The 12,085-nt window shown below is 38.4% G+C and overlaps 1 protein-coding gene and 1 pseudogene across 2 annotated transcripts in view; both read right to left on the bottom strand.

Moving 5' to 3' along the window:
• Positions 1–7,354: 7,354 nt before the first annotated feature.
• Positions 7,355–8,009, bottom strand: LOC309609979 (large ribosomal subunit protein uL1 pseudogene; annotated as a pseudogene). The gene has a single exon. The product of its transcript is annotated as a large ribosomal subunit protein uL1 pseudogene (transcript).
• A 285-nt stretch (positions 8,010–8,294) lies between these two features.
• FGD4 (FYVE, RhoGEF and PH domain containing 4) overlaps positions 8,295–12,085 on the bottom strand; it is a 220,626-nt gene continuing 216,835 nt past the window's right edge. The window contains exon 18 of the mRNA XM_082352075.1: positions 8,295–8,409. Within this exon, the coding sequence (XP_082208201.1) occupies positions 8,381–8,409 (29 nt within the window). The 3' untranslated portion in view covers positions 8,295–8,380. The remainder of the gene's footprint in view (positions 8,410–12,085) is intronic.

The following is a 12,085-nucleotide window of genomic DNA, read 5'->3' as shown; positions in this document are numbered from 1 at the left end:
TATACATTTGTGTATTCATAGTTATGTTAACATTTCTGCAAAGTAGACTCCTAGAAATGAAATTGCTAAGTCAAAGGCTATGCATCTTTAAAATCTAAATAGATATTGTGTGCTAGTTTAAGTATGTAGGAGTACCCATTTCCTCGTACCCACCCTTGGGTAGTATCAATAATTTTACTTTTGCTAATTTAATCATGTTAAAAAGGATTAATCTCCAAAATATACAGGCAACTCATGCAGCTCAATATCAAAAAACCAAACAACCAAAGAAGATGTGGCACATATATACAATGGAATATTGCTCAGCCATAAAAAGAAACGAAATTGAGTTACTTATAGTGTGGTGGATGGACCTAGAGACTGTCATACAGAGTGAAGTGAGTCAGAAAGAGAAAAACAAATACCGTATGCTAACACATATATATGGAATCTAAAAAAATAAAATAAAAAGGTTCTGAAGAACCTAGGGGCAGGACAAGAATAAAGATGCAGACATAGAGAATGGACTTGAGGACACGGGGAGGGGGAAGGGTAAGCTGGGACGAAGTGAGAGAGTGGCACTGACATATATACACTACCAAATGTAAAACAGATAGCTAGTGGGAAGCAGCCACATAGCACAGGGAGATCATCTCGGTGCTTTGTGTCCACCTAGAGGGGTGGGATAGGGAGGGCGGGAGGGAGACGCAAGAGGGAGGAGATATGGTGATATATATATATGTATAGCTGATTCACTTTGTTATAAAGCAGAAACTAACATACCATTGTAAAGCAGTTATACTCCAATAAAGATGTTAAAAAAAAAACATGGAAATTTCCTGTTCTTTATGTGTTTGATTAAAAATCTATCCACAAAAGTCTTGATGCCAGTAGCACTATCTCCATCCCAGTTGTGACAAAATGTCTCCAGACTTTGCCAAATGTCCCTGGGGAGGGAAGAGAAAGGAGGTAAAAAACCAGGTTGAGAACCACTGTTCTGGAGTGTGTGGAGGCAAAGAATAGGAATACACCCTGGCCACCCCACAATTTCCTTTCTCCTTTACAAATATTTTGCTGCTTTGGAAAGGCTTTTTATGGATACCTTAATTCCTTTCTCTCTTCCAACTGGATAGCTGTTTCTGTTTTCATTCTAGTCCCCAAGGACAGGCTGAAGACATACCCTAGAGGCACTTGGTGAAGTCTGCAGCTGGGAGGAGAGCAGGAGGGTGTGAGGTCATGGGAGCAGCCCAGAGACAGAGGTCTCCTCTGGACAGGGCTTGTGGTGTCTGGCCTGAGCACAACATTGAAGACTAATGTTCTTCCCTCAATTTTGACTGTTACAGTGGTTCATAAAAGGGGGGTGGGCAGGTACAGGAAGAAGGGGAAGAATCAGAATCATTTGGGAGAAAATTATACATCCTTGTCCACCTGCCGACATGTAACATCAGGCACATCAAAATTGCAGCAAGGTGTGGGATAGGTATGCATGTTTTCAACTCCACACATAGTAACGGTCAGGTGTTACTTCCTCCCACTCTCTCCTTCCAGTTGAACCACCTGCCTAAGAAGTTTTCTGTGATAGACGAATGGATAAAGAAGATGTGGTACATGTATACAATCGAATATTACTCAGCCATAAAAAGGAACGAAATTGGGTCATTTGTTGAGACGTGGATGGATCTAGAGACTGTCATACAGAGTGAAGTAAGTCAGAAAGAGAAGAACAAATATCGTATATTAATGCATATATGTGGACCTACAAAAATGGTACAGATGAACGAGTTTGCAGGGCAGAAATAGAGACACAGATGTAGAGAACAAACGTATTGGACACCAAGCGGGGAAAGCAGCATGGGGGTGGGGGTGGGGGTGTGATGAATTGGGCGATTGGGATTGACATGTATACACTGATGTGTATAAAATTGATGACTAATAAGAGCCTGCTGTATAAAAAAAAAAAGAAGTTTTCTGTGATATTTAACCTATTGAGGTGTAACCATCAATAACAAGTTAAAGATGTTTTTTTGAAGCATTATTCAAACTAGTGAAAAATGATGAAAACACTAATTTGAAAAGATATAGGCACCCCTATGTTCATTGCAACATTATTTATGATAGCCAAAATATGGAAGCAATCTAAGTGCCCACTGATAAATGAATGGGTAAAGAAGGTGTGGTATGATATAGATAATGGAATATTACTCAGCCATATATGCCAGTGCTTAGAGCATGATGTTAAATGAAACTAATAAAACCTCAGACTACAAACAGTGGATCCCTATTTTATAAACAGATACCTATAATTTGAGGATCAAGAATGAGCTGTGAAGGGCTATACCTTGGATTCAGGGTGGACATATTTGGGAATTTACTCTGGTGTTTTTAAGGGAAGGAGAATAAGGGGACAGAATTGAGGGGGCAAAGGCAACAGGGAGGACCATAGAGCAGCTGCACTGTCAACTGTTATTCCCAGCAGAGCTGGATTAAGGGGTGGACCAGCAGGGGAGCTGTCCATGTTGCCATTGTAGGGGATGCTAAGGTATCAGTGAGCACTGTTGTGGTGGAGAACAGTGATATGGAGAAAACTGTATTTACCAGAATTCCTCTTAGGAACAGAATGTGGTTAAAATCACTTGTCATAGTTCAAAACCCCCAGGGGGCACTCTTGAACAACAGTACATGGTCTCTAAGCTGCTTTTACCGAAACTGGGTCCAGCTGATTTCCATCTTTTTATTTTGTGAATAGTAAGTATTGGGTTGGCCAGAAAGTTTGTTCGGGTTTTCTGTAAGCGTTTATGAAAAACCTGAACGAACATTTTGGCCAACCCAATATATACAACTCTCTTGCCAAAACTGAATAACCCAGAATACAGTAGAAGAGTTTGCCAGCTGCTCCTAAAGTCTTATTACTCAGCTCTTCCTTCTCTAAGTAAATGTTAAACAAGCATTTCAGTAGCACTAATTTTAAGAGGCACGAAATTATTACTGTACCTGGGAACCTGTATATCCCATTGGGCCCTCATCCCTGGCCTCCTTCAAAGCTCATAAAGATCAGGATTATTGGCAGAAACTGGAAGAATTTTTCTTTGTTGTAAGCTGGTTGTTATGTTGGCCAAGGAAACTTTTGAATTCTAAGATCTAAGCAGCCTACGTTGTATAACATAGGGGCTCAGGTGACAAATAGTGATGCAAAATACGGGAGCTGGGGATGCTCTCTTCTGTGTGGAGCCAAGCTTAACTGCCAGATAATACCCTGCAGCTAAGAGGAAGTTTGAATCTGCCCTGCTGCCACCACGACTAGTAAATGATGGCAGGTGGTGAATGTCAGTAGTTCCTTAATAATGGCATGTTTCTCCTTAACTTCTAAATATATTTTTTAGGCTTCAGAAAAAATGGAAAATACAGAGAAGAAAAGTTAGGAAAAAAATCACCCAGGATTCCACCATTTTATTTTTAAATTTCAGACATTGATCTTTGCTTTGGCTGCTTGAAGTCTGATTTTCTGCTCTAATCTCATACTGGTTTCATGGTTTTCTTGCTTTGGGTTCTGAATTGTGAAATGTATAAATTGTTCTATTGCACGTTTTCTATTGTTGTTTGAAAACAGTAGAAGCTCAGGTCCTCTGTGGAATTTAGGACTTCTAAAATAAATGAAGGGCTTCCCTGGTGGCGCAGTGGTTAAGAATCCACCTGCCAATGCAGGGGACATGGGATTGAGCCCTGGTCCAGGAAGATCCCACATGCCGTGGAGCAACTAAGCCTGTGTGCCACAACTACTGAGCCTGTGCTCTAGAGCCCGCGAGCCACAACTACTGAAGCCTGTGCGCTTAGAGCCCATGCTCCGCAACAAGAGAAGCCACTGCAAAGAGAAGCCCGCGCACCGCAATGAAGAGTAGACCCTGCTCGCCACAACTAGAGAAAGCCCGCAGCAACAAAGACCCAAAACAGCGAAAAATAAATAAACAAAAAATATATAAATTAAAAAATAATAATAAAAATAAGAAAATAAATGAAAATACATTAATGAAGGTCACTGATGCAGCCCTTGGTCTCCCTGTGAGAACACCAAATGCATGAAGGAGCTCTGGAAGTTGGAAAGGTCAGAGATTTCCTCAGCTTATTATCTCTTTTATTCTCACATGATTTTTTCCTACTCGAATTCCATTAACATTTCTTGGATCTCTTAAATAAACCAATCATTAATAAATATCAAAACAACCAGGAACAATCATAATTCATTTAATAAATTTGAAACAATGTGTAACTTTATAACGTTTTAGATATTGATTTGTTCAAATTTCCACTCTGATTAAAATAGGATGCTTCTCCTGTTTCTATTTCATTTTATAAATCTTACATTAGGTTGAATCACAGATGACAAGTGCGGGATGGATCAGAAATTTTCCTAGTGAATGTTGACATACACACATTTTGTGACAGTATGGCTAATATATTTTAAAATATCCAAAGTATTTTGTTTACAAAGAACATATCTTCTGATTAGAGGAATGACAAAATATGGGGATAGAATTATTTGTATGCTAAGAGAAATTTTAAAAGAAATTTAAAAGGAAACCTACTGTCAGCATATTCAAAGTAATCCTAGACCTTAAATATTGATACAATAAGCAACTAACATATCTACCCTGATACCAAAACCAGACAAAGATGTCACAAAAAAAGAAAACTACAGGCCAATATCACTGATGAACACAGATGTAAAAATCCTCAACAAAATACTAGCAAACAGAATCCACCAGCACATTAAAAGGATCATGTGGGGTTTATCCCAGGAATGCAAGGATTCTTCAATATATGCAAATCAATCAATGTGATACACCACATTAACAGATTGAAGGATAAAAACCAGATGATAATCTCAATAGATGCAGAAAAAGCTTTTTACACTCATTTATGATAAAAACCCTCTAGCAAGTAGGCATAGAGGGAACTTTCCTCAACATAATAAAGGTCATATATGAAAAACCCACAGCCAATGTCATTCTCAATGGTGAAAAACTGAAACCATTTCCACTAAGATCAGGAACAAGGCAAGGTTGCCCACTCTCACCACTATTATTCAACATAGTTTTGGAAGTTTTAGCCACAGCAATCAGAGAAGAAAAAGAAATAAAAGGAATACAAACTGGAAAAGAAGAAGTAAAGCTGTCACTGTTTGCAGATGACATGATACTATACATAGGGAATCCTAAAGATGCTACCAGAAAACTACTAGAGCTAATCAGTGAATTTGGCAGAGTAGCAGGATACAAAATTAATACACAGAAATCTCTTGCATTCCTATACACTGATGATGAAAAAATCTGAAAGAGGAATTAAGGAAACACTCCCATTTACCATTGCAACAAAAAGAATAAAAAACCTAGGTATAAACCTACCTAAGGAGACAAAAGACCTGTATGCAGAAAACTATAAGACACTGATGAAAACATTAAAGATGATACAAACAGATGGAGAGATATACCACATTCTTAGATTGCAAGAATCAACATTGTGGAAATGACTATACTACCCAAAGCAATCTACAGATTCATTGCAATCCCTATCAAATTACCAATGACATTTTTCACAGAACTAGAACAAAAAATTTCACAATTTGTATGGAAACACAAAAGACCCTGAATAGCCAAAGCAATCTTGAGAAAGAAAGACAGAGCTGGAGGAATCAGACTCCCTGACTTCAGACTATACTACAAAGCTACAGTAATCAAAACAGTATGGTACTGGCACAGAAACAGAAATATAGATGAAGGGAACAGGAGAGAAAGCCCAGAGATAAACCCATGCACATATGGTCACCTTATCTTTGATAAAGGAGGCAAAAATATACAATGGAGAAAAGACAGCCTCTTCAATAAGTGGTGCTGGGAAAACTGGACAGTTACATGTACAAGAATGAAATTAGAACACTCCCTAACACCATACACAAAAATAAAATCAAAATGGATTAAAGATCTAAATGAAAGGCCAGACACTATAAAACTCTTAGAGGAAAACATAGGCAAAACACTATGACATAAATCACAGCAAGATCCTTTATGACCCACCTCCTAGAGAAATGGAAATAAAAACAAAAATAAACAAATGGGACCTTATGAAACTTAAAAGCTTCTGCACAGCAAAGGAAACCATAAACAAGGCGAAAAGACAACCCTCAGAATGGGAGAAAATAAACGAAGCAACTGACAAAGGATTAATCTCCAAAGTACACAAGAAGCTCATGCAGCTCAATATCAGAAGAACAAAAAACCCAATCAAAAAATGGGCAGAAGACCTAAATAGACATTTCTCCAAAGAACATATACAAATTGCCAACAAACACATGAAAGGATGTTCAACATCACTAATCGTTAGAGAAATGCAAATCAAAACTACAATGAGGTATCACCTCACACCAATCAGAATGGCTGTCGTCAAAAAATCTACAAACAATAAATGCTGGAGAAGGTGTGGAGAAAAGGAAATCCTCTCACACTGTTGGTGGGAATGTAAATTGATATAGCCACTATGGAGAACAGTATGGAGGTTCCTTAAAAAACTAAAAATAGAACTACCATACAACCCAGCAATCCCACTACTGGGCATATACCCCAAGAAAACCATAATTCAAAAAGAGACATGTACCACAATGTTCATTGCAGTTCTATTTACAATAGCCAGGACATGAGAGCAACCTAAGTGTCCATCGACAGATGAATGGATAAAGCAGATGTGTCACATATATACAATGGAATATTACTCAGCCATAAAAAGAAATGAAACTGAGTTATTTGTAGTGAGGTGGATGGACTTAGAGTCTGTCATACAGAGTGAAGTAAGTCAGAAAGAGAAAAACAAATACTGTATGCTAACACATATATATGGAATCTAAAAAAAAAAAAAAAAATTGTTCTAAAGAACCTAGGGGCAGGACAGGAATAAAACCTGGGATGAAGTGAGAGGGTGGCCTTGACATAGCTAGTGGGAAGCAGCCTCATAGTACAGGGAGATCAGCTCCGTGCTTTGTGACTACCTAGAGGGGTGGGATAGGGATGGTGGGAGGGAGATGCAAGAGGGAGGGGATATGGGGATATATGTATAGCTGATTCACTTTGTTATACAACAGAAACTAACACAACATTGTAAAGCAATTATATTCCAATAAAGATGTTATAAATAAATAAATAAATAAATAAATAAATAAATATAAATAAATAAATGCTGTAGTGCTTTACAATTTCAAAAAAAAAAGAAACCTACTGTCAGTATATTCAAAGTAATCTTAGACCTTAAATATTGATACAATAAGCAACCAGCATATAGGAAACACTCAATATTTATTTATTTATTTAAATGGTGCAAGTATGGCTTATTAAGCTGTTCCTTAGTAAAGACGCTGGGGCTTGCTCATGGTGCTCTTAATGTACAAAGCCTGGATGTTCCACCAAAGTTTTCTTGAGCAATGACACCAGGAAGTTGACAACTAAGTGGATGTTGTACACAAGCTCATCTGTCATCTTCACATGGCCAACAGCCACTGCCAGACACAGCACCTCCTTCATTTGGAGCTTGATCATGGACTTCATCAACTTTGACCACCATGTTCTCATTGTGGGTCAGCAAGGAAGGGAACTTGCCAGCCTTATTCAGGCCTGGGCCCAGTATTCGTGGGATCTGCTTGATCAGAGACTGAAGCCAAAGAGGCATCGTACTTCTTGGCCAGCTTCTTGACCAGTTTCTTATACTTGCTGAGTTTCTTCAGCGCCTCGATGTCCATGTGGGGGATATCCACAGCCTTGGCCTCATCACAGTGCTGCTGGTCCCCCAGAACACATATGGAGAACTTGAGGCGGGGAGTGGACTTAAGCCTGAGAAGGTGCCTGAGAAGCGTTCGTCTTACTGAGAGTCACAGTTCTTCAGGCTGATTTGAAGGGCACTGTCTCCAAAACCTTCCGGCACTTGCACTGGTTCCCATGCAGGACTTCCAGCACCACCTCGTAGAGGGTGTCGTGGGAGACTTTGCTGCTCATGGTGCCTTGTGCCACGATAACCGGAAAAGAGCAACACTCAATATTTAAATGTTGAATGAGTGAATGACTCAAGACAAACTATTTCTTTATACTATTGTTTTTTCCTGGGATAATTTAAGTTGCTTTTCTTTATATATCTTTATGAAATAATTTTTATTTGTATAAAGAGAGATGAAGTAAAGGAAAGTTGCAATTGGCTTACAAAACATCTCAGGAAAATAGCTGGGTTAAACTCCATAAAAACATTAAAAAATTTTATTTGAAATACCTGTACATGTTTTGTGGGTTTTGTTTGTTTTGTTTTTCTCGGCCACGCTGAGCGGCATGCGGGAATCTTAGTTCCCCCACCAGGGATGGAACCAGTGCCCGTTTCATTGGGAGCACAGATGTACATGTAGACCTAAACAAAAGTTAGAAATATATTACAAAAACTCTAGTTTACCCTTCGCCCAGTTTCTGTATTAACATTTTACTTCATTAGCTTAATTATTCTCTCTCCCTCTTTCATCTCTGAACCATTTGACAGTAAATTGCAGACATGATGCATTTTTACCCTGAAATACTTGAATATTTTCAAAAACAAGGATATTCTCTTACGTAACTACATTGCAACTGCTGAAACAAGAAAATTAACAGATACAATGTGATGATCTAATCCAGATGTTATTAATTTCTCACCAATGGTCTCAATAAAAACTTTATAGTAGAAAAAAATATTCTGGCCTAGGTTTGATCCAGGATTACATACACATTGCATTTAGCTGTAATGTCTCTTTAGTCATTTTTTCTGGAAAAGTTCCTCAGTCTGTCTTTGTATTTCATGACCTTAACATTTTTGACGAATATAGACCAGGTATTCCATAGAATATTTCTCAGTTTGGGTTTGTCTGTTATTTCCTCATGATTAGGTTGAGGTTCTGCACTTTTGTCAGGATTACCACAGAAGCGATGCTGTGTCCTTAGTGCTTCAGATCAAGAGGTCCATGATACCAGTTTGTCCTTACTGATGATATTAACTTGGTTAAGGTGCTGTCCACCAAGTTTTTCCATTGTAAAGTTATTTTTTTCCCCTTCTGTAATTAATAAGAATTTTGTGGTTACAACTTTGAGACTATGTAGATATACTTGTCTTCAAGAATTTTTTACCCATCAGTTATAGTATCCATTGATGATTCTTACCTGAATTATTACAATGTTTTGTCAGATGCTATTTTTTTAACTTTATTATTCCTTCCACATTTACTTGTTTGCATTCTATTATAGGGAAGAGTTTTTCTTTTTAAATTTTTATTTACTTATTGATTGACTGATTGACTGATTTTTGGCCACCCCATGCGGCATGCGGGATCTTAGTTCCCCAACCTGGGATCGAAGTTGTGCCCCCTGCAGTGGAAGCACGGAGTCCTAACCACTGGACTGCCAGGGAATTCCAGGGAAGAGTTTTTCATTTTTCCTCATTCATTCATTCATTATCAGTTTGAATCCATGTGCTCCTATTTTATTCAATGGATTTTAATCCATTACCATCGTTCCTTCCCCTTCGCCTCCCACTTCAATGACATATAATTAACATATAACTACCATTATTTTTTATTTTCATGTTCAACTGTCCCAGATTTTGCCAGCTGGAGCCTCTTCAAGCTGACTCCTGGGTCTTCTGACATGTCCCCATCATTATTTGGGTAATTTTTCACTTTCTGGCACAATAGGATATCCCAGGCTTATCTTGAATTTTCTCTGCTCTAGCTCTAGAATCAGCTAGTTTTTCAGGGAGCTCTGGTTCCTTTTAGTGGAAATGGTATTTAAAAACCAACATAGGTATGCTCATTGCTACAGGGCTGTTATTGCTTCTAGAGCCTCACAGCAGTCAGCTAGGAAACATAAGCTCGTGTACACACACAAACACACACACATACACATAGGTCTATAAATGTATTATAACTATCTATACCCAGTTAACTAGCTAACTTTATAAAATCATGTGTTCATACTGATACCTGTAATTCTAGTCCAACAACACAGAATTTAATATCACGTTCCTCCTTTTCCATATTGAAACTGCCTTCTCTGACATTGAGAAATTTGGCTCCCATTATGCTCAACCTATTACTTATTTGCTCAGTTGTAGAACTCAGTAAAAGTAATGTTAGAAATGCTAAGTCATACCACTGGGTAAAACAAACCAATGACCTAGAATTCAATTTCTTTATAATTCTATTTGCCTTTAGTTTAAGCATGTATAGTCAACATACTTTGTTCAAAAGTGTGCATTTGTTCTTCTAATTTTTATCTTCAGAGTGGTTATGTTATTCATTTGCTATTATTTGACATATGTTCATTTGTATTTATATTCCATTTCAGATTTTTTCATCATTTTTTATTATGTGTGTTTGTCTACATAAAACACTAAGATGGCTCAAAAGTCAAAACTCAACAAAAAAGGTATACTCAGAAAAGTATCAAGATTTTTTAGCAAATATTTTTTCTTTATTGAGTGTTCCTTCTCCTATATTTACAACTGTGAGCCTGGACCCTTTGGTTCATTCTCCCTGTAGTCTGTGCCTGCCTGCTTTCTACTCTCCAAGCACACACACAGACATACATATACACATACTGATGGAAAAGATATTGAAAAACTACAAGATGATCTTTAGGATGAGGTATGTTTCTTCCACCTTTGGACATGATTCTATATAGAAACAATATACTTAATTTTGTTCAGTGTATGATAACCATATATGTAAGCGATCTAAAAATATTTTTTCTTGTGAAAACACCATAATGGACTACGTGGTCCAATCTCACTGTATAAAAGCAGAGTTTCCTTTATTAAGACAAAGCAACCTGGATTTGTTTTTACTTAAATACAAGACCAAAACAACACATGAATCATTTCCTCTATAAGAGGGTGACTCCAGACTGGGAGCTCATTATCCAAACGCTGTGTCAGGTCCACTCTGCCAGCCCCACTTCCTCAGGACGTGTATCTTTCATCACCTCTGGCTCCTTCTGGAACAGTAACCAGCTGCCTCTAATTGCCTCACGGACCAGGTGTGGTGGTGGTGGGCTGAGACTGATTTTTTAAAAAGCAAGAATCCGTCGTGCGAAGGTTAACTAAGATTTTCACCATTGTATTTTGAAGTCCTTGACTATGTTTTAAACTATCAGGAATCTGGCTTTGTTATTAAAACAATTTAGCTATATAAAATGTTGATTTCTTTTCCTCTCAGCCTCTATTCCAAAGGTCTATACCCATAACAATTTGATGTTTTGGAAGAACAGTTCTGTTCATTTTTGTAATTTTATATAACCTAGCTTTTGTGCAGCATGTGGGATCTTAGTTCCCCGACCAGGGATGGAACCCATGCCCCCTGCAGTGGGAGTGCAGAGTCTTAACCACTGGACTGCCTGGGAAGTCCCACCACGTAAGTATTTACTGAGTGCCTACAATGTGCCAAGCAACCCCAAGTACTGGGGATTGGGGACGTCAGTGGTCAAAACAGATAAAAATCCTTACCTTTATGGAGCTTATGTTCTAGCAGGTGTAGACAGACAATAAAAAATAAACAGCTAATTATCTAATTTGTAACAAGATGTTAAGTGCTACAGGAAAAAAACAGATCAGATTAGGGTGGCATGGGGTGCTGTTGTAGCGGAGGCAGTTAAGTGAGGTGGTGGTGAGATCTGAGCAGGCTTTAACTTGCAAAAGGTGTTCTTTATGCAGACATCTGGGGAAGGAGCACTGCAGGAAGAAGGAACAGTGTCTGTGATGTAAGGCTGAAGTGTACTTGGCTTGCTTCAGGAAAAGCAAAATGTATGGTAGGGGGTGGGGGAGTGCGGGCAGCAGAGACATAGAACCATGTGAGGGCAAAGGACTTTGGCTTTTATTCTGAGTGAAATGGGAGCCCCTGGAGGGACTGGGGTAAAGAAGCAACATAATTTGATTTGTGTTTTAACAGACTCCCCTGGCTGCCTACTTAACAATGGAAGGGTGGAAGGAAGACTGGAAGACTTGAGACTAATTAGAAAGCTACTGAAATAATGTAGCAAGAGATGATGATGGTTTAGGCCAGAAT

The sequence above is a fragment of the Balaenoptera borealis genome (genome assembly GCF_965194805.1).
Source record: "Balaenoptera borealis genome assembly, chromosome: 13".
Taxonomy (NCBI): domain Eukaryota; kingdom Metazoa; phylum Chordata; class Mammalia; order Artiodactyla; family Balaenopteridae; genus Balaenoptera; species Balaenoptera borealis.
This window is presented reverse-complemented; position numbering and strand designations above follow the sequence as displayed.